Consider the following 22,674-nt stretch of genomic DNA (forward strand, 5'->3'; position numbering starts at 1 on the left):
GGAGGAGTGGAAAAACAACACTGGGTGTGGGCTCCCCACAGTAAGGCCAAGCCTCAAAACACTAAGCAACTAAACAAAGAGCCAATACTGCAACTATCCTTTAGACAGGACAACTAAATCGCTTCGCACAAAGAATTAAACTGGGCGCGAGTAAGGACAGTTATGTCTGTATAAATCGCATTTATTATATAACAAAGTTTGTAGTTATTTGTTGGTTACGAAATTCACCATACAATTCAAAAACACTTATAATGCGGACGATACAAGAACATTTTTCATAAAAATGACATCATCACATCTATAATACAAATTTGAAAAAAGAACAACATTCATACACAATTGATCAATATTTTCATTCGAAACTCACTCTTTCACACATACCAGGCTCACAAAAGACGATATATACAATCAAACAAATTTTTTTCAAATTAAATTAGTATAATAACAAAACACCAAAGACACTCTTTCAGTATAGTTCGAACAATTGATACAGTTGTGGAAAGCTATTTCAAGAATAGCAGTCTTAAGGTGGAGAGAAAACGGTCTACGCGTTTCGAACCCTCAATGATTCAGGGGGGTTCTCATCAGGACCTCAACACTATGGGAAAGAGAATGGGAGAGGTATCACTGATTATTGAAATGGATTGGGATGTAAAACCAACTAGCTGCCACCTTCATACATGGCCTCTTACCTTTCGTGTGAGACTAATGTGAAAACAAACCGGGCGATGACACTCTGAAAAGAGAATGAATGAGTGCGGAGAATTCATTAGTATAGCCCCCTTCGGGCTTTACCAGGTCAAAGTAAGTCTCTCAACAGTACCATAAATTCAAGAAGCCAATAACGTACATGTTAGATGTAGGACTCGTGTATTTCGGGTCTGTGGTGGGGAGGAAAAGAAAGAATCAGTGGGGTTGTGGCTTGGGAATGGTTAATGTCCCAAGGAGCGGGCTGGCGGGTGCTTACTTGGTGAATTCAGAATCCAGCACGAGAGATTCGGAGGCGTGTGGTCTTGAGTGAATCTGTGACCTACAGGGACAAGGAAAGCATGTGTCAAGGGTCCGGGTGTCACGGGTTGTGGAGCGCTCAATGGGCACCAACACTCATACGGCTTACCTTGCGCCGGCTGGTGAAATATCTAAAGGTGACGTCCGCTATGTGTCCGCTAGTGGCACTGATGTGGAGTCCGCTTCCATGAAACTTCTATGGCCGCGATCGTACTTCCGGGCACAAATGCCGCTGGGAGTTGTAGTTTCAGGCAAACTCCGGCATTCAATGTCTTTCGTGAACCCGACTGGGGAGGCTCAATATCATACTCACGCGGTGGTATCAGGCCACAAGGGGCCTCCTGTAGGTATGCGTGTGATCCCAGTATGGGTGCTCCTGGGAAATGTAGTTATTGGATGATTTATTGACGGGTGGACAATCGGGGGGGCTCATTGAAGCGTCGATTTTCGCAGGGCTGTTGCACATTTCAGTGGCACGTTTGATTTAACCTGTGCAGTTCTGATATTTCATTTAGCCCTTCCAACGCAGTGTTGTATTTTAAAATCAACATTGCTTCTCGCTGCAATAATTTTTCGTCCAGGTCTCCACCTCTTGGATCCTTCTCCACTTTCAATATCACTGTCCATTTTAAATCTGATTCAGTGTGTTCCATATTGAGCCAGTGGTTCACGAGTGGTGCGGTGAGGGTCTTAAGTCTTATCCGTGACTTGTGCTGGGTTATGCGTGTTCTGACCTCCTGATTAGTTTTGCCTATATACAATAGGCCACACGGGCATTTGATCCCATACACCACATTACGTGATTTACAGTTCGTAAAAGAATTGTGTCTCCAAAAAATGTTTTTGTGTTGAAAGACCGACCCTTCTTCAGTAGAGGCACAACAAATGCATGTACCGCATTTCTTATGTCCCAAGATTGGCGGCAGACCAACATAAGTTCTCACTGACGTCACTTCTTTTTGAGGCATAGCTGCTGTAACCAGATGATTGCCTATTGATCGATTTTTTCGAAAGGCAAATAATGGCTTTACATTTAGAGATGTATGTACGTTTTTTATTAAATGCCAATTATTTGCTACCACTTTTTTCAATAGATTGGAGTTTGGGCAGTATGTTGAAACAAAGACAATCCTGTCTGTTTCCTTCTTAGCTTTTCTTTCAAGTAAACTCTCACGTGGTGTCCACCATGCGCGTTTCATCGCTCTCTTCAGCAGTTTTTTGGGTACCCTCGATCTGCTAGGTTTTTCGTCAATTTGCTGGCATTATTAAAAAATTCCTCTTTAAAATAGCAATTTCGACGAATTCGAAGGTATTGCCCATAAGGTAGATTCTCTTTCATGCTCCTCGGGTGATTGCTCTTGAAGTGTTCGATCTGTCTCTTTTTCATAAAGAGTGGTGACAAGTCCTCCTTCTGCAGGGTACACCTCAACGTCTAGAAAAGGCATCCTGTATTTGGAGAACTTCAAGCTGAATTGAATCTCATCTGTCCTGTGGTTGAGCCATATGTGGAATTCTTTTAGTTGTTCTTCTTGTCCTGTCCACACAAAAAAGACGTCGTCTATATATCTGCTCCAATGTTCAATATATTCCAGATAGGGGTTGTTTTTATAGACGAAAGTTTCCTCGTAGGTGGCCATAAATAAAACGGCCAGCTCTGGAGCAAAAGGGCAACCCATTGCTACTCCACTTGTTTGATAATAAAAATCACTGTCGAAATTAAAATAGTTCTTCTTGAGAGCAAAACTCGCTAATTTGAGAATGAACTCAGTGGGCACTCTGTGGGGTCGAGCTCGTGAATCAAGGAAATCTTCCAGCACACGTAGGCCTTCCTCTTGGTGTATTTGCGTATACAAGGACGTGACGTCCATAGATACTAAAAAATGGGAGTGTTCCTCGAATTTTATTTCACTGATTTTGTTTATGAAATCGGTCGAGTCTTTCAAAAAGGATTTCACATCTGTCATGAATGGTTTTAAGAAATGGTCCACATACTTTGATGCTGGTTCCATCAGGGATTCGCAGCCTGAGACGATCGGCCTTCCTGGAGGTTGTGTTGCACTTTTATGTACTTTTGGGAGTACATAAAAGAGCCGAGTCCGCTGGTTTTTTATTTTAAGGTATTTCGTCTCCTTTTTGCCCACAAACCCATTTTCAAAACCTTCGTCTACCATTGCGAACAAGATATTTTTTTAGTTCATTCGTAGGATCTTTATTAATCTTTCTATAGCACCGTCTATCGTCAAGTTGACGTCTGACTTCAGTCACATAGAGAGTCCTGTCCCAAAGGACTAATGCTCCCCCCTTATCGGCTTGTTTGTAAATGACTGATGAATCATTTCTCAAGTCTTTAAGAGCCAAGATTTCGTCCCTTGTTGTGTTAAATTTTGTCCATTTACGATTTTTTTCCATGTCTGAAATTGCTGAAAGCAAAGTTCTTTCAAACGTGATGACTTCCTTCGGAATTTTGTTACTCGGAGGAACGAATGATGATTTCTTTCTTAAACCAGTATTCTCTGTTGATATTTCAAACGGATTTCCAGCGAAAAAGGTCGTTAGTCTGACTTTTCTACAAAACTCTAGGGTTTCCATTTTTAGTTTGACAGAATTACAAGAACTAAAAAATTCTTCTATTTTTAACCTTTCTAAAAAAATTCTAACCAAAGAGGAAACAAGTGTGTTGGAAAAAGGCCTTTCCTTCGTTCCGTCCCAATTCACCGATTTTGTCAAACTAAAAATGGAAACCCTAGAGTTTTGTAGAAAAGTCAGACTAAAGACCTTTTTCGCTGGAAAAACTTTGCTTTCAGCATTTTCAGACATGGAAAATAATCGTAAATGGACAAAATTTAACACAACAAAGGACGAAATCTTGGCTCTTAAAGACTTGAGAAATGATTCATCAGTCATTTACAAACAAGCCGATAAGGGGGGAGCATTAGTCCTGTGGGACAGGACTCTCTATGTGACTGAAGTCAGACGACAACTTGACGATAGACGGTGCTATAGAAAGATTAATAAAGATCCTACGAATAAACTAAAAAATATCTTGTTCGCAATGGTAGACGAAGGTTTTGAAAATGGGTTTTTGGGCAAAAAAGAGACGGAATACCTTAAAATAAAAAACCAGCGGACTCCGCTCTTTTATGTACTCCCAAAAGTACATAAAAGTGCAACACAACCTCCAGGAAGGCCGATCGTCTCAGGCTGCGAATCCCTGATGGAACCAGCATCAAAGTATGTGGACCATTTCTTAAAACCATTCATGACAGATGTGAAATCCTTTTTGAAAGACTCGACCGATTTCATAAACAAAATCAGTGAAATAAAATTCGAGGAACACTCCCATTTTTTAGTATCTATGGACGTCACGTCCTTGTATACGCAAATACCCCAAGAGGAAGGCCTACATGTGCTGGAAGATTTCCGTGATTCACAAGCTCGACCCCACAGAGTGCTCACTGAGTTCATTCTCAAATTAGCAAGTTTTGCTCTCAAGAAGAACTATTTTAATTTCGACGGTGATTTTTATTATCAAACAAGTGGAGTAGCAATGGGTTGCCCTTTTGCTCCAGAGCTGGCCGTTTTATTTATGGCCACGTACGAGGAAACTTTCGTCTATAAAAACAACCCCTATCTGGAATATATTGAACATTGGAGCAGATATATAGACGACGTCTTTTTTGTGTGGACAGGACAAGAAGAACAACTAAAAGAATTCCACATATGGCTCAACCACAGGACAGAAGAGATTCAATTCAGCTTGAATTTCTCCAAATACAGGATGCCTTTTCTAGACGTTGAGGTGTACCCTGCAGAAGGAGGACTTGTCACCACTCTTTATAAAAAAGAGACAGATCGAAATAAGTCTCTACACTTCAAGAGCAATCACCCGAGGAGCATGAAAGAGAATCTACCTTATGGGCAATACCTTCGAATTCGTCGAAATTGCTATTTTAAAGAGGAATTTTTTAATAATGCCAGCAAATTGACGAAAAACCTAGCAGATCGAGGGTACCCAAAAAAACTGCTGAAGAGAGCGATGAAACGCGCATGGTGGACACCACGTGAGAGTTTACTTGAAAGAAAACAGACAGGATTGTCTTTGTTTCAACATACTGCCCCAACTCCAATCTATTGAAAAAAGTGGTAGCAAATAATTGGCATTTAATAAAAAACTTACATACATCTCTAAATGTAAAGCCATTATTTGCCTTTCGAAAAAATCGAACAATAGGCAATCATCTGGTTAGAGCAGCTATGCCTCAAAAAGAAGTGACGTCAGTGAGAACTTATGTTGGTCTGCCGCCAATCTTGGGACATAAGAAATGCGGTCATGCATTTGTTGTGCCTCTACTGAAGAAGGGTCGGTCTTTCAACACAAAAACATTTTTTGGAGACACAATTCTTTTACGAACTGTAAATCACGTAATGTGGTGTATGGGATCAAATGCCCGTGTGGCCTATTGTATATAGGCAAAACTAATCAGGAGGTCAGAACACGCATAACCCAGCACAAGTCACGGATAAGCTTAAGACCCTCACCGCACCACTCGTGAACCACTGGCTCAATATGGAACACACTGAATCAGATTTAAAATGGACAGTGATATTGAAAGTGGAGAAGGACCCAAGAGGTGGAGACCTGGACGAAAAATTATTGCAGCGAGAAGCAATGTTGATTTTCAAATACAACACTGCATTGCAAGGGCTAAATGAAATATCAGAACTGCACAGGTTAAATCAAACGTGCCACTGAAATGTGCAACAGCCCTGAGAAAATCGGCGCTTCAATGAGCCCCCCCGATTGTCCACCCGTCAATAAATCATCCAATAACTACATTTCCCAGGAGCACCCATACTGGGATCACACGCATACCTACAGGAGCCCCCTTGTGGCCTGATACCACCGCGTGAGTATGATAATGAGCCTCCCCAGTCGGGTTCACGAAAGACATTGAATGCCGGAGTTTGCCTGAAACTACAACTCCCAGCGGCATTTGTGCCCGGAAGTACGATCGCGGCCATAGAAGTTTCATGGAAGCTGACTCCACATCAGTGCCAGTAGCGGACACATAGCGGACGTCACCTTTAGATATTTCACCAGCCGGCGCAAGGTAAGCCGTATGAGTGTTGGTGCCCATTGAGCGCTCCACAACCCGTGACACCCGGACCCTTGACACATGCTTTCATTGTCCCTGTAGGTCACAGATTCACTCAAGACCACACGCCTCCGAATCTCTCGTGCTGGATTCTGAATTCACCAAGTAAGCACCCGCCAGCCCGCTCCTTGGGACATTAACCATTCCCAAGCCACAACCCCACTGATTCTTTCTTTTCCTCCCCACCACAGACCCGAAATACACGAGTCCTACATCTAACATGTAAGTTATTGGCTTCTTGAATTTATGGTACTGTTGAGAGACTTACTTTGACCTGGTAAAGCCCGAAGGGGGCTATACTAATGAATTCTCCGCACTCATTCAATCTCTTTTCAGAGTGTCATCGCCCAGTTTGTTTTCACATTAGTCTCACACGAAAGGTAAGAGCCATGTATGAAGGTGGCAGCTAGTTGGTTTTACATCCCAATCCATTTCCATAATCAGTGATACCTCTCCCATTCTCTTTCCCATAGTGTTGAGGTCCTGATGAGAACCCCCCCCGAATCATTGAGGGTTCGAAACGCGTAGACCGTTTTCTCTCCACTTTAAGACCGCTATTCTTGAAATAGCTTTCCACAACTGTATCAATTGTTCGAACTATACTGAAAGAGTGTCTTTGGTGTTTTGTTATTATACTAATTCAATTTGAAAAAAATGTTTTTGATTGTATATATTGTCTTTTGTGAGCCTGGTATGTGTAAAAGAGTGAGTTTCGAATGAAAATATCGATCAATTGTGTATGAATGTTGTCCTTTTTTCAAATTTGTATTATAGATGTGATGATGTCATTTTTATGAAAAATGTTCTTGTATCGTCCGCATTATAAGTGTTTTTGAATTGTATGGTGAATTTCGTAACCAACGAATAACTACAAACTTTGTTATATAATAAATGCGATTTATTCAGACATAACTGTCCTTACTCGCGCCCAGTTTAATTCTTTGTGCGAAGCGATTTAGTTGTCCTGTCTAAAGAATAGTTGCAGTATTGGCTCTTTGTTTAGTTGCTTAGTGCTGCCAGGAGGGACTGTCACTTTGCACTGTGCTCTCTTGTGTTGGCCTGCCGCCTGATACCTATGCAGTGAGGGAGGACTGGACCTGCCCGCTACAACCTCTTGATCCTAAGAAACTCCAAGAGCTTTTTGGCTTGCCTCGTGTTATGGAAGACTCAGGGACATCAACGTATTCCTTGTCTTCAATCTGTGCCCTACCTAAAAAGCGGCACCTACTGTGGGGCAATTTTAACTCTTATTGGACTACCAGGTGCACTTTAATCACCTAGAGCCTGCTGTCCTGGTCTCAATCATCTTGTTTCTCTCTGCGAGCCTCGAGGTTGCCTGCTTCATTGCCGGATGTGCCGCTGCGTTAGAATCACTGCTGTGCAATCAACAGCTGAGTGCGGCCTAGCCCAGCTCCCTGGGCTGAAGATTTCCTGAGAAAGCCTCTGCAGCTGTTAAGTCCCTGTTCTACCTGCATCAACACTCACCGACACGAGCCCAGTGTGTGTGGCTCGCCAACACTTCAGTATGGTGCTGGAGAGCCACTGGGGCGCCCGAGAACAACTTGGTGCCTGCTTCGCAGTCCTGTGTGCAAGGACACGGGAACTCCAGGTACTGTGCCGCAGATCCGGCGCGGCCAGTATGGTGCATGTGATTGCAGGGGAAACGCTTTGTTGTAATACTACAGCCCCTTTACGTTGGAAATGGTGCAGCCAGGGCAGAGGGGATTAGCGTATCTCCTGCAATTGGTCAGTCAGGCACTGTCAACTTTGGGGGTAATCTAATTTACTGTTGGGGCACTCATCTTTTGAGACCTACACATGCTCGGGGGTGGTACACAGTGCCCCATACCTTAACTCATGATACTTCTGGCCCAATCTTAATTACATCAAGTGAAGCAGCCTGGCTGCCCGAACTACAGTAACTCCCTTAAAGGGAGCGGCTGCATTTCTTTCTGATGACCACGGATGTTTGCGGGACATATTGCCTTATTCACAAACGCTTCGAGGTGCTCTGGCGGTGCTATCCTGAATTACTTGAAGAGCTTCAAAACAAACTTTAATCCACTAATTTTGGACCCGTGCGGTCCCATTACGCTTCTTGCAGTGTCACTCAATAATACCGTATATACCCGAGGGAAGCGCATTGGTTGTTAGAATCTCCATGAACTCACACATCACAGAACGCCTAGATATATTAGAGCACTCTTTTAAAAATTAACCATTGCATATCTTGTGATTTACTAATTGGGTTTTGCAATTTGGGTCTTATTTCATTAACCCCTTTAGTGCTGGCGTCGGCCAACGGTCGTCGCAAGCACTACCTTGCCAGTGCTGCGCACGTCCGTTGGCCGACGCGGCCGTACCCGTTTCTTCGAACGTTCAGCACTGGTGCAGAACGTTCGAAGCAACAAACGGGTTAAGCTAAAGACACCTATTTTTTTTAAAAACTGGTGTGGAGTCCTTTTTGTGGTGATTTCACTGTATCACTGTACTTAATGCATTGAACAAATACTTTACACATTGCTCCTGGGGATAAGCCTGACTACTCTGTGCCAAGCTACCAGTGGGCGAGCATAGGTTATCTTGGTGTGTAAATTACTTGCCAGACTAGAGTGGTGGGTTCTGCCTGGCTTAGGTGCATTCCCTAGCCAACCAGAAACCCCATTTCTAACAATTACCTGTTTTGCCACTTTAGTGCAGGGCTCCCCATTCACATGCTCAGTACTCTCATGTATATCCCAATCCAATGACCAAACTCAGTCAAGGTTCTTAGTTCAATTATTTGGAAGAGCAAAGGATTAGGGAGTGAGTAGGTTCTACAGAACTTCTGACGTCAAAGAGTGTTAGTAACCACGTCACTGCCTTAATTTAACATCGAAAAAGGAAACGACATTAGGATAGCCATTGTAAAGAATTCCTTACCTTACGGTTCACGAGCACTAAAACAAACAAGATTTGGAAAGGAAATGAGGCCTACTATTTTGCTCCTTCCGAAAAGTACAAAGCTCTCAGGGGACAACACAGAATGTATAACCTTTGTTATACATGGCTTTCATAGGAGGCCTGTATTGTTTATGCCAGAGTCTAAATCTGGTAATTCACTACTATGATGTAGCAACAGTTGATAACACAACTTGTTACACACTGTTGCTATGTCATAAAGACTCTCCAGGCCACGTTCCCAGGGCTCTTTGAGAGCCTGTCAGTGCAGCGGTGCTTGTCTGCTTTGAATGAAAGCGGGAAACATCCTTTACAACGCAGTGTTTACACTGCGTGTCCTTTACGATGCTGCCATTACAACGCAAGTCATTACTACGACTTGCGCTGGATGGCACTCTTGCTTAAGGAATAGTTTGATTTTCAATTCCAACACCTTCCCTACTGTTACATGGGCTGGAGTTGGAATGGAAAATTAAACTATTCCACAATCCAGCACCCTCCAACGCAAGTCGTTGTAACGACTTGCATTGTGAAAACTGCGTTGTCAAGTACCGCAATCAAATTGATCGCGTTGTACTGACATACATCCATGAAAGCACAAAGGAAACATCCTTTACCACGCAACTTTTACCACGCAGTGCTTTTACAACGCAGGTTTTACAACGAAAACCATTACAACGCATTGCACTGGGGGGCGCTCTAGGATAGGGAATAGTTTGAATTTACTATCCAACACCTTCCCTACTATCCACGGGGACTGGAGTTGGAATAGTAAATTAAACTATTCACTATCCAGCACCCCCCAAAGCAATGCGTTGTAAAGGCTTGCGTTGTAAAACTTGCGTTGTAACAGCATGCGTGGTAAAAGCATGCGTTGTAACAACGTACATCCAAGCACAATGTTCAGCAGCAAGAGGGGAAAGGAAGACAGGGAAGGTGGGGGTTGGCTGGCTAAGGATGGCAGGCAAGGCATCTTTTTTCTTATTTGGGAAAGGAGAAACCATATTATATGACTGCCCCATTAATCCACTTCCCCTCTGCAGCAACTGAAAGCAGGGGCAAATAACTTTGGGGGCCATATATAACATAAAACTATAGGTGGGTAAAAATGTATTACTGGGATTTTTTTCACTTCAGGGTTCTGAGTGACACCATAGGCTACTTGAGCTTCACTCCCCGGCTCCAGGGGAATTGCACAAACACACTGGAAAATGGTCTAATTCTCAGGCCACTTGCTTGGAACCAAATTAGTCTATGAATAGAGAGGACAACACAATCACACTATGAATTCAATACTAACATTATGTGAAATATAAAGTCTCGGAGAGTCTCATTCGGACATGCAAGTATCTAAAACGTACAGGCAAGTAAGTGTCCACTAACCTTTTTTTGTACGTAGTCCAAGATATTCTTGAAGTCTAGATCGTCGTAGTAGTGCTTGATTCCTTCTTGAATGTTTAATAGCATAAGTGCTTTCACCTGGAACATATTTAAGATGCAAAAGTTACGTTAACCAAGGGTGTATTTTGATGACATATGTTGACATCTCCATCATTCGTGGTGCGCAATGTGTGACGTTCAGAATTAAAGGAGAGTTGTTTTCCCCCAATGAGCTCTAGGTAACACCTTTACTCTGGGAATCTATATGTATTGATTTTTTTTTATATATTGTCCGATTGTTTAGGTGTTTTAATTCAAATGATTTTTGTTAATCAAACAATAAAGACCTAATAATAATACCGAGGGAGTCAACATCTTAATAACAGATAAAGCGAGAAAAGCGGTCTAGTAGTTCCTTGTACGAATGACAGAATGCACTTAGGCTAGAAACAATTACATGCTCCTAAATTCTAAGAAAAAACAGGATTGGAAATCTGTAGAGCTCATCAGGGTTTTCATTCAACTGCTTGCGATAACGTTCGCTCGTAAGTGACCCACCATTGTCCTGTATTATTTTACTCATGATGCTTGCTCGCATAGACATTTTTATTGGAATTAATTGTATTCTTCACATATGTTGTTTTGTATGCGACTTTTATGGCCAATGGCCAAAATAAAGAATTTTTGAACGGCTACTTTATTATGCCAATTGGCTGAATATTTTTTGTATACCGGTGCAATAATGTAATATTCCACTAGATGGCAGCATTGCCTATTACATGATCTGCAGCATGCCCTTTCAAACAAATTAGTGGTTATATTTTTTGCTATCTATCGACTCTATTCATTGTAATCTCTGCGTTGACTCACCGCTAACAATGCCTGTACACTGATATCCAACTGACTTTTGGAAGTACGTCAGACGTTTGACGTAGCAGCGTCTACGCCCTTTACTCTCCCTATGATCGCACCAGTGCTTCTAGATTATTCGTGGGCGTGCGCATCATACGAAGAGACTTACCTCAAGTAGTTCAGGCATAAGGAATAAGAAAAGTGCACGTGCATGTCTATACTTTGGGTTTAACAAAACGCGTAAAACCGTATACAATACCAATCCCTAAATAGCTGCATGGGCATCAATATTAAGAAGCCTGGTATTGCACAGTACCGAAATAAAATCAAGCATTGGCAATGCCAATTGGTCTCGGCATTTTAATGAGTTTAGTGGTGTTGTTGCTATTATAAATATATTAATATACTGGGTTTAGTATTCGCTGTTAACTTTACTATCAAGATAAGCAACGAAAATGTAAATATATTGTATCTGTAACTTTTAATAAACAAGTATACTGCATTAGCTATTTTTGCCCATGTGTGGCCTATTCCTAAATTAATAGCCAGATGTTTAAGAGAGAGTGAGATTTCAGAAAGCATTTCACACATTCTACTTCACAGCAGTGATAGATGTTTACAGTATGATTCTGCTAACTTTGTGGATAGTTGTACTGGAATCTGACAAAAATCAGAAGATATAAACTTAATGAGATTGTTTGCTTTTTGCATTAATGTTCATTAACATAAAATAACTCATGTCAAGATGTACTGCTTAAAAAACTAAAGAGCATATTTTAAAAGAATTGGCATAGGGCAGCACTGCAAGTCATTTTGTTGAGCTGCCCTATGCCAATTCGAAAGGGCAAGAATGCATCATATTTACAACATATGGTGCATTCCTGTCCTTTCAGATTTCATACACGACCATTCAGTGTATACACGGACAGCAATGATAGTAACAACACAACTACTAACCATCACACTCACACAAGTGTGACTATTTCACACCCCCAAAACTATAAACATGACTTGGGCGGCAGGTAACCGTAATTTGTAATGTATATTGAATTAATAATTAACTGTTGTCTTGATTATCTCTAAATTGGCCAGAGAACACCACCTTGTGGTCAGCCACGGCCCGTGGAGGGCGTTTCAGTGGGGCGGGGCAGGGCAGGGTGGGGGGTGCTAAAAACCGCAGTATGGATAATTGAAGGTAAGTAAACAATTTAATTAATAAAAACGAATTTCGTAGCGCGCCCTGCATCGCAAAATGTGATGCAGGGTGCGCTACGAAATTCGTTTTATTTATTAAATTGTTTACTTATCTTCAATTATCCATACTCCGGTTTTTAGCAACTTTGGTGAAATCCTTGGGTGAAATCTTACATTTCTGTGGCTTACAGAATTCAGAAGTTACTCTGTCCAATTAGAATCCACGGTAGATCTACTTCAGGTATGCCAGCTTCCTGGACAGAGGAACTGGAAGCATGTGTGGTGTAAATCTGTAGGCATGTATGGCGTTACAACGCAGGCTATTACAACGCCTGCCTTTACAACACGGTTTTTACATCGCAAACCTTTACAACGCATAGCGCTTAGAGGTGCTGGATAGTGGTAAGTATAATTTTCTATTCCTACTCCAGTCCCCGTGGACACTAGGGAAGGTGTTGGATAGAAAATTTAACTTATTCCCTATCCTAGAGCGCCCCCCAGCGCAAAGCGTTGTAATGGTTTGCGTTGTAATGACCGCGTTGTAATGGTAGTGCGTTGTAATAGTTTCGTTGTAAAGGTTGTTTACCATCTGTAGAGTCACTGCTTGGGCTACTCCCTCCACATACACAAACCATTATTGCTCGCATGTAGACGTTTCTGGTGTACATGATTTAGGTTCCAGACTTCCTTGTGCTGTGGAGTACATTTGCACCAGAATCTATCATATATATTTTAAGTGTACTGAAGATTTTAGCTTTATTGTGTTCTTATGTTTTTTTAATTTTAAATCAATTTTGATTGGATTTTAACATAGATAAACAACGGTACGGAAAGTGGTGGCTGTTGGCCCAATTGCACCCCATTACATACATCCTCACGGTCAGTAGGGGAGTACCTGCCGGGGTGGTGACGTGGGGAGGGGGAGGGGCAGGGTGGGGGTTAGTAATGTATGGATAATGGAGGTTTGCAGGTAAGCAAACATTTAGATAAATCAAACTAATTTCGTTGCGCGCACTGCATTGCATGTGGGGATGCAGTGTGCGCAACAAAATTCATTTGATTTATTTAAATGTTTACTTACCTGCAAACCTCCATTATCCATACATTACTAACCCCCAACATGCTCCTCCCACTCCCCACGTCACAGCCCCGGCAGGTACTCCTCTACCGACCGCGGCTGCGTCAGTGCCACCCACCACCACTTCACATGAATGTAACATGAAGCAGAGAATTAGACTAAGTGGCAGCTGGGGTGAACTTGTGTGGAGCCAACAGTTATAATGTGTATTATGGGAGAAGTAGGTGGCCACCATGGTGGGAGGAGCGGGGGGAGTAGGGATGAGGGCTAGAAAGGTGGGTCCCTTCATCAAGAGTAGCCCACAGGTTCAGAGGACTGGTGCTGGTCAGGGCTGTTTGCCGGCTGCGATGACGTGCAAGAGGCCAGGGGGTCAGTTAATCTGGAGAGCTGCTGTTCCAAAGCATGGTCAATGGGTTGGCGATGTAGGCCTTTCCCCTCCTTCAGGTGGACGGCACCAGTCTCGGGTCTCACCCATCGGATGAGAGTGAATTCCTAAGCAGCAACAGTGGGGGTAGTGGAAGTTTCCACTTCAATGTGATTGATCGCTTGGCCAGAAGAAGGGCCATATCTAGAAAGTGTGCCGCTGTCTTATGGGTTATAGGGTGGGGGAATGACACAGTACAGACCTACCAGGAATTGATCCCTCCGATGCCAGTGACACCCTTAAGGCAAAGAAGGATCTCGGCGGAGAAGGGCCGGATGTGGGGGCAGTCCAAAAGAATATGTTTCTGTCTGGCGGCTGGAGCAGAGCATCTAGCACACACGTCGGAGGCTCCTAGGAAGACCCTGGAGATGCGTTGGGGGAAAGGTAGGCCAGATGAAGCACATAAAATTGGATCAACTGATGGCGGTGATCCCAGAAATCTTCCTCGGATAGGCTAGGGCTCGAGCACATTCCTTCTCCTGTTGGCCCTTTCTAATTCCTCTTCCTATGTTTCCTTAAGTGCCAGTCGAGTGATGTGGAATAGCTATGTAAAGGAGCTGGCTAGCCAAATTTCACCCAGCAGCCACTTCTCTAATGTAAAGCGTGTGGGTGGAACCCTCACCCTGAACCTCCCCAAAGGTCACGGAGAGCGCCAACTACTGTGGCATAAAACTGGTGATCAGACCAGCCTGAGTCCAGGGGTGCAGTTGACAGTAATGTAGCTGCCCTTACTACCCCAGACCTGCAGACCCAGAAGAGGAACAGATAATACGTACAGGCCCATCAGGTGGGTGAGCTGCAGCACCTTCCAGATCATGTAAAGGCCACTTGACGCAATTGTGAGGAGTACGGGTGGTTTTGGATCCCCTGGAGCAGTCGCCGGAGCAGGGACGATATACATAGGGGAGGGTCAGAAGAGCTTGTATCCTCCAGGTATCCGCGCACCAGTCAGTACGTAGGCCACTGGAGGTGGGCTGCTAGGAAGGAATATTAAAAACTTAGCACACTGAGGTCGCCCCAGTCAGCAGGAAGATGGAGCTTTGACAGTGCTACGTGCCAACATGAGTTGTGCAGTATAAGATCCGTCAATAGGGTGTGCAGTCCCCGGAAGAATGTGTGGGTAAAAGGGGAAAAGTGATCGGGAGGTTTGCAAACCGGGACGCATTACCATCTTAGAGATAGTGATCCTACTCGCCATGGATAGTTGGACAGATCGTCACCTGGGAGTGAAGGGCCGTCATCGCCGTTGTCAGGTTGGTGTCCAGTAGGACCATGGTAACGTGAAAATGAATATGCTACTTACCAGTATGCATCTGTTCTTGGCATGTAGGGCTGCTGACATTCATATCTATAGCATAGATCGCCGCCTAGTGTTGGGTCCGGATGATTGCACATTGTTGTCCTGGAAGAGTCTTCGAAGTATCACGAGATAGGTGGCTCCTCCCCTGGACTACAGTGCGCATGGGCATCGACTCCATCCCCAGATTGTTTTTAGCCATTGTGGCAAAGATGGAGTGTAATAGTGTAAGCGATGGCCATGCTAAGAGTAAGTGTTAAAAAGTCTGCAGCCGCTACAGGCGCCGGGGAGGAGGGCGGGCGATATGAATGTCAGCAGCCCTACATGCCAAGAACAGATGCATACTGGTAAGTAGCATATTCAGTTCGAGGCATGTGGGCTGCTGAATTCATATCTATAGCATAGAATACATAGCAGTCCCTCCATTAACGGCGGCCCCAGTGCCAGCTGCAGAAGTCTGAAAAAGCGTTTTAAGAACAGCCTGCCCTACAGCTGCCTGCTGTTTGGAGTGCACATCTACACAGTAATGTTTAGTAAATGTGTGTGGTGTAGACCATGGGGCTGCTCTACAAATATCTTCCAAAGGGATATTACCAAGGAAAGCCATAGAGGCCCCCAACTTTCGGGTGGAGTGGGCTCTTGGAGGGACCGTTAAAGTGCGCTTAGCCTTGTGATAGCAAATCTGAATGCACTTAACGATCCACCTGGCTATACCTGCTTTGGAAATGGGGTTGCCTTTGTGCGGGGCTGAGAAGGCAACAAAGAGTTGTTGTGTTTTCCTAAAGTCTTTGGTCCTATCGATGTAGTACATCAAGGCGCGTTTGACATCAAGAGTGTGGAGCATTCTTTCGGCAACTGTTTCTGGGTTTTGAAAGAATGCGGGCAGTTCAATGGTCTGATTGACATGGAACTGCAAAACCACTTTAGGAAGAAATTTAGGGTTAGTGCGCAGCACCACCCTGTTGGAGTGAATTTGAATGAATGGCTCTTGTACAGTGAGCACCTGTAGCTTACTAACACGTCGTAGAGACGTAATGGCAATGAGAAAAGCTACTTTCCATGTTAAGAACTGAATCTCACAGGAATGTAGAGGCTCAAAAGGTGGGCCCATCAACCTGGTGAGGACCACATTGAGGTTCCATACAGGAGCTGGTGGGGTCCTGGGAGGGATGACCCGCTTCAGGCCTTCCAGGAAGGCTTTAATGGCAGGCACTCTGAAAACGGAGAGATGCTGCCTGTTCTGGAGATAAGCCGCTATGGCGGATAAGTGTATCCTGATGGAAGCGTATGCTAGATTGCATTTGTAAAGATGTAACAAATAGCAGATGATGTTGGGAGTGGATGCATCTAGAGGGTTGATGTACTGTGTAGCACAGTAAATGACAAACCGCTTCCATTTTGCTGCATAGCAGGCTCTGGTGGTGGGCTTTCTTGCCTCCCGTATGATATCCATGCATTCAGGAGGCAAGTCAAGGTAGCCAAACTCTAAGACTTCAGGAGCCAGATCGCCAGGTTGAGCTGTTGCGGATCTGGATGCTGAATGTCGCCATGGCTCTGCGTCAAAAGCTTGGGCGTGAGGTGTAGCCTTTGATGCGGTACCACGGAGAGTTCTAGAAACGTGGTGTACCATGGCTGGCGTGCCCAAGTTGGAGCAACCAGGATGAGAGTCATCGAGTGGTGCTTTAGCTTTCTTGCCACCAGCGGTATGAGAGGTGCTGGTGGAAAAGCGTACGCAAATCTGCCTGACCAGTTCATCCATATCGCATTGCCTTGCGACTGTGGGTGAGGGAACCTGGCGGCAAAGCTTTGGCATTTTGCGTTTTCCCTTGTGGCAAACAGGTCTATCTGTGGATGACCCCACTGCTGGAAGTACAGGCGGAGTACTGATGGATGTATCTCCCACTCGTGCATCTGTTGGCTGTACCTACTGAGCAGGTCCGCCATCTGATTGTCCGTGCCTGGGAGGTGTTCCGCCATGAGGAAGATGTTCCTCTGAATGGCCCACTTCCACATGCTCTGAGCCAGATGAGACAACTGTGGAGAGTGCGTACCTCCCTGCTTCTGGATGTAGTACATGGCCGTCATGTTGTCCGTCCGGATCAACACGACCTCGTTGCACAGATGTACTTTGAATGCTTTTAGTGCCATGAAGATTGCCATCAGTTCTAGGTAGTTGATGTGCATCTTCTTTTGCTGTATTGTCCATAGTCCCTGCACTGTGTAGTGGAGTACATGAGCTCCCCATCCCTGGAGAGACGCGTCCGCCGTCAGGATGATCTGTGGGACAGGCTCTTGGAACGGTCGGCCCTTGCAAAGGTTGTGTGGATTCCACCAATGCAGAGAGTTGTATGCCCGACCGGTAACCAACACTAGGTCTTTCAACTGTCCCTGAGCCTGATTCCACTGATGCGCTAAGCATTCCTGGAGCGGACGCATATGTAACCTGGCGTGCGGGACTATGAAAATGCAGGAGGCCATCATGCCTATCAACTGCATGAACACTCTCGCAGGAAGCGAGTGTTGCGGTTGGAACTGTTGGATTAGCGACTGGATGTTGTTGATCCGCGCTGTAGTTGTTTGAGCCGTGGCTGCCAGAGTATTGATTGTTGCACCTAGATATTGCCGCACATGGGCCGGCTGAAGGTGCGACTTTGGATAGTTCAGGGAGAAGCCCAGACTGTGAAGAAGGTGAATGGTGTGGGACATGTCGGCGGCGCACTGCTGGGCCGACTTTGCCTGAACCAGCCAGTCGTCCAGATAAGGGTAGACATGGATGTGTTGTCTCCTGAGGTGCGCCACCACTGTCGCTAGACATTTGGAGAACACTCTGGGGGACGTGGTCACTCCGAAAGGAAGGACCTTGAATTGATAATGCCGATTTTGAATGGTGAATCTGAGGTATTTTTTGTGTGATGGATGGAGTGGAATGTGGAAGTAAGCATCCTTGAGGTCCAAGGTTGCGAGGAAGTCCCCCTGATTGAGCAACGGAAGAACTTGCTGCAGCGTCAGCATGTGGAAGTGTTCAGAGAGAATGTACTGGTTTAGGGGCCTGAGGTCCAGAATGGGCCTGAGGGACCCGTCCTTCTTCGGGATTAAGAAGTACAGGGAGTACACTCCCGTGCCTTCCTCTCCCACTGGCACGAGTTCTATAGCGCCTTTTTGCAGCATGACAAGAACCTCCTGCTGCAATAAGTGCAAATGCTCTGTGGACATAGGACGGTGTTTTGGTGGTAGGGTGGGTGGAGTGGACGTGAGCTCCAAACAATAACCGAACTGGATAAGTTTCCTGACCCACCTGTCTGTGGTGATGGATTTCCAGACTGGCAGGAACTGCTAGAGTCTCCCCCGTCAGGTGTGGAATGGTCGGGGGGCAGTGACAGGGCGTCACTGTTTGTTGGAGGCGGAGGAACGGGAGTTGTTGTTGCCCCTGCCTCTGCCCTTGGTGCTGTTGCCCCGGTAACCTCCTCTACTTTGCTTGGTGTAAGAGGATTGCGCCCCACCTTTATTGAATTGTGTGTGCTGGGACATCTGGCCTCTGGAAACACCTCTATTGCCTGAGCGACGAAAAGTGCTCCCTCTAAACTGTTGGGATTGAAGAGCTCCCATGGACTTAGCAGTCTCGGAATCCTTTTTTATTTTTTCCAGGGTGGTATCCACCTCAGGACCAAATAATCTGTCAGGGTTTACCGGCTGGTTGAGGATGGTAGTTTGGATCTCCGGCTTAAACCCGGAGATTCTGAGCCATGCTTGTCGTCTTAACATCACACTGGTGTTAATTGCCCTGGCTGCAGTGTCCGCAACGTCTAGTGCACACTTAATTGAAGCGTTGGAGATGAGCTTCCCTTCCTGGATAAGCATCTCCGCAGCCTCCTTATATTGGTCTGGGAGATGTTGCAACAGGGTCTCTAGTGTGTCGTAGTGTGCCCTGTCGTACCGTGCCAAGAGTGCCTGCGTGTTAGAGATACGCCAGATATTGGCCGCCTGAGCTGCTACTCTCTTTCCCAATGCTTCTAGCACTTTGGACTCTTTGTCCGGGGGAGGAGCTTCACCAGTGGTTTGCGAATTCGCCCTCTTGCGGGCATTAGAAACGACCAGGGAGTCCAATGTCAACTGGCCCTTGATGTAGGTGGGATCGCCAGGTGCCGGTCTGTATTTTTTCTCAATTCTAGGGTTGACCACCCTTGCCCGTGTGGGCTCTTTGAAAATGTCCGCAGCATGTTTGAGGACCCCTTTCAGCATTGGGAGGGTTTTCACAGTCTTTTCAGCTGTTGAAAAAGTGTCAAAGAGGAAGTCCACCTCCACAGGGTCAGCATACAGTTCAACATCGTGGTTCTTGGCCGCCCTTTCAATCATTGAATGCCGCAGAATCCTCAGTGGGAGATGTTTTGATATTGTATATCTGAGGGTCAAGGGCGGGTTGCTGATCCCCCTGGTCACCTGAGTCCACCCATGCGTCCTGTTGTGCATCAGGATCTGTGGGGCCGGGAAGCTGTATTCCTCATCTTGATCCCCAGCATCCTCGGCATCGGAATAAGTTGGCGAGGGCGTGGCAACTCTTTGAGTCCGAGGAGTCAGTGGTTCGACCAAGAGCGGTGAATCAGAAGCAGGCCTTTTGCGCTTCAAAGGAATGGTATACGACTCCAAAGGCGTAGTCGCCGTAATTTTCCGCTTGTAAAGCGTAAGCTTCCCAGTGTTGGCATCGATGAAACGTTCCGACTGTTCCTCCAGTAATGGTGGTCGATGCGTCAAGCCCCCAGCCGGGAGAGTAGGCGTCGACCCCACAGCACTCTGCGATTTCGCTTCGGGCGCCGCCCGTGGTGCGAAGGCCTTCGGCGGCAACGTGAAGAGGAGTGGCGTCGATGACTTGGAGGTGGGGACCGACTGCTTCGGTGCGGAAGGCGTTTTGGGGTCTTCTGCCGAAGCCTTGTCCCTGATACGCTTGAGGGAGTCCGAGACCTGCTTTGTGAAGGAAGCGGACGGCTTCGCCGATATGACAGACGACCTCGGTCCAGCAACGTGTGAAGAATCGAGCGTCAATGACCTGGGCTGTTCGGTCCGAGGCTTGACCGTGTTGGCGTCCTGGGCAACCGCTTTAGGGGCACCAATCTTTGGCTCGATGCCCTTGCTGGTCTTTGGCTCGACGCCCTTTGCGGCCTCGGCTCCGCGCCCTTGCTTGGCTCCGGCTCGACGCCCGACTTGGACTTCGGCTCGACGCGCTTGCTCGACTGAGTCTGGACGGCCTTCTTGGGCTTCTGCTCGACGCCTTTGGTCTGCTTCGGCTGGACGGATTTCACCAACTTTGCCGGGTCGACAGGCTTCTTCGGCCTGGGCTGTCCCGACACCTCGGAAGACGAGGGTGTCGACGGTGGAGCAGAAGGTTTCGGTTTCGAAGGCGCCTGAACCACTGTAGGTAGTGTGGACACCGAAGGTTTCACTTTCGGTTTTGTTTTCGGTAATGGCGGCTCCGTCGAAGTGTCCGTAGCTGGGCCGGGAGGCAGGGCCGTGGATTTTGGTAGAAGGTCTTGGGTAAGGCCGATAGGCGATCCCTCGACCTGAGCCTTCGTAAGTGTTGGAACGGGGCATAGCTCGTCCTCTGAGCTATCTTCCATGGCCCCATAGGCCTCATCTTCGTCTCCTACCTCATCGACGACGTCTTGTACAGGTAGGCCTTCGACATCCACTTGATAGTCGTAGTCGACTTCTTCCGCTGGAGGTGAAATCTGCAGCTGAACGTCGTGTTCGTCTGCTTCCTCGCTGTCGAAGATGTCCACCGGTGCCGGGGCCGACTGCCGGGCCTCCATGCGCGCTACGCGCCGAAGCCGAATCGTTTTCTTCTAACGAAATCGGGAACAAGCCATACAGTTGGCTTCATCGTGGTCCGGCGATAGGCACTTGTTGCACAACGGGTGGACGTCGATGTGTGGGTACTTCGATCCGCACAGGGGACACTTCTTGAACGGGCTCCGTTCCATGTCGCGTAGTCGAGGGTCTTGCTGCGCCGACTGGGCCTCGAGGACCAAAGAGTCACGCGACTCCCTGGATATCGAACTCGGGAGGCGAGTCCGAACAGAACCGGGCACCGAACGCAAACAATACCGACGATAAGAGAAAAAGGCCTTTTGGCCTCGAGAATATTGTCGATTCCGAACTGGAGAGAACGAAAGTACATCCGAACCCAATGGCGGAAAAAAACAATCTGGGGATGGAGTCGATGCCCATGCGCACTGTAGTCCAGGGGAGGAGCCACCTATCTCGTGATACTTCGAAGACTCTTCCAGGACAACAATGTGCAATCATCCGGACCCAACACTAGGCGGCGATCTATGCTATAGATATGAATTCAGCAGCCCACATGCCTCGAACATATGAATACCCAGATAACGAAAGGAAGTGGGTTCCCGCTGGATCGGATCCTCCTCAAGGTCAAGGCGCATCAGGGTCGTTGCCGGAAGCAGAGGTAACATTCATGATTTGTGCCAGATGACCCAGAGACCTGATAGATCACAAACTTGGCTAAGAGCCGTACAATCAGGGATCAGTCAGCAGCAAGGTATTTGAAACATAAGAGGATGTCCTTGGCATACAACGAGATGGTGTGTGTATTGTTCGGAAGGGGTACACCCCATCCCCCGTCCTATTGCCGTACCCGAGCTGCCAGGGGCTACATTGTAGGGTGAAAAGAAGAGGGGACAGGGGGCAACCCTGTCTTGTACCTCTGCCCTCCGGCATGGACTCCTACAACTGCTTGCCATACCAGACCCGAATAGAGGGGGCTGTGTAGAAGAGGTGAATTAGACAGGTGAAGCGGGGTTTGACACCAATCCATTACACTACCCCAAAAAGGAAGTCCCAGCATAGTGTATTAAATGCCTAGTGAAGGTCTAACACCAAAGCAGCTGTCGGGGGCAAGGAACACAGCACAGCGTTCATGACTCTGTATAGGCAGTGGAGATTAAGAAAGGTGTTCCTGCCGTGAACAGACCTGTTTTGGTCTGTGTGAATTAGGCGTGAGAGAGTTTGATAGAGGTGATCAGCCAGGACTTCACTAAGGATGTTGCGATTCATGTTTAGGATGGCTATTGGGTGGCATGAGGCAACATCGGTTGGGTCTTCCCTGGCAACTGTGTTGAAGAGTTTGGACAGCTAGGTGGCTAGGATGCCAGTAAAAGTCTTATAAAAATTCTGCAGGGAGCACGTCCGTTCCTTTGGTCTTCCCCGTCGTCAATACCAATATCGGCATGCAAATCTGGTTCATCAAGAGCGGAAGGTTATAAGTGCCACAAGGGCATAGGAGAAAGCAGCTTCGCCCAATGCACCTCTGCTATCAAGGGGACATGGTCAGATA

The 22,674-nt window shown here is 46.3% G+C and overlaps 1 protein-coding gene across 1 annotated transcript in view; it reads right to left on the reverse strand.

Moving 5' to 3' along the window:
• LOC144791091 (tetraspanin-15-like) overlaps nucleotides 1-22,674 on the reverse strand; it is a 235,268-nt gene that overhangs the window by 56,087 nt on the left and 156,507 nt on the right. The window contains exon 4 of the mRNA XM_078665748.1: nucleotides 10,488-10,583. Within this exon, the coding sequence (XP_078521874.1) occupies nucleotides 10,488-10,583 (96 nt within the window). The remainder of the gene's footprint in view (nucleotides 1-10,487; nucleotides 10,584-22,674) is intronic.

The sequence above is a fragment of the Lissotriton helveticus genome, chromosome 11, assembly GCF_964261635.1.
Source record: "Lissotriton helveticus chromosome 11, aLisHel1.1, whole genome shotgun sequence".
NCBI classification, from domain to species: Eukaryota; Metazoa; Chordata; class Amphibia; order Caudata; family Salamandridae; genus Lissotriton; species Lissotriton helveticus.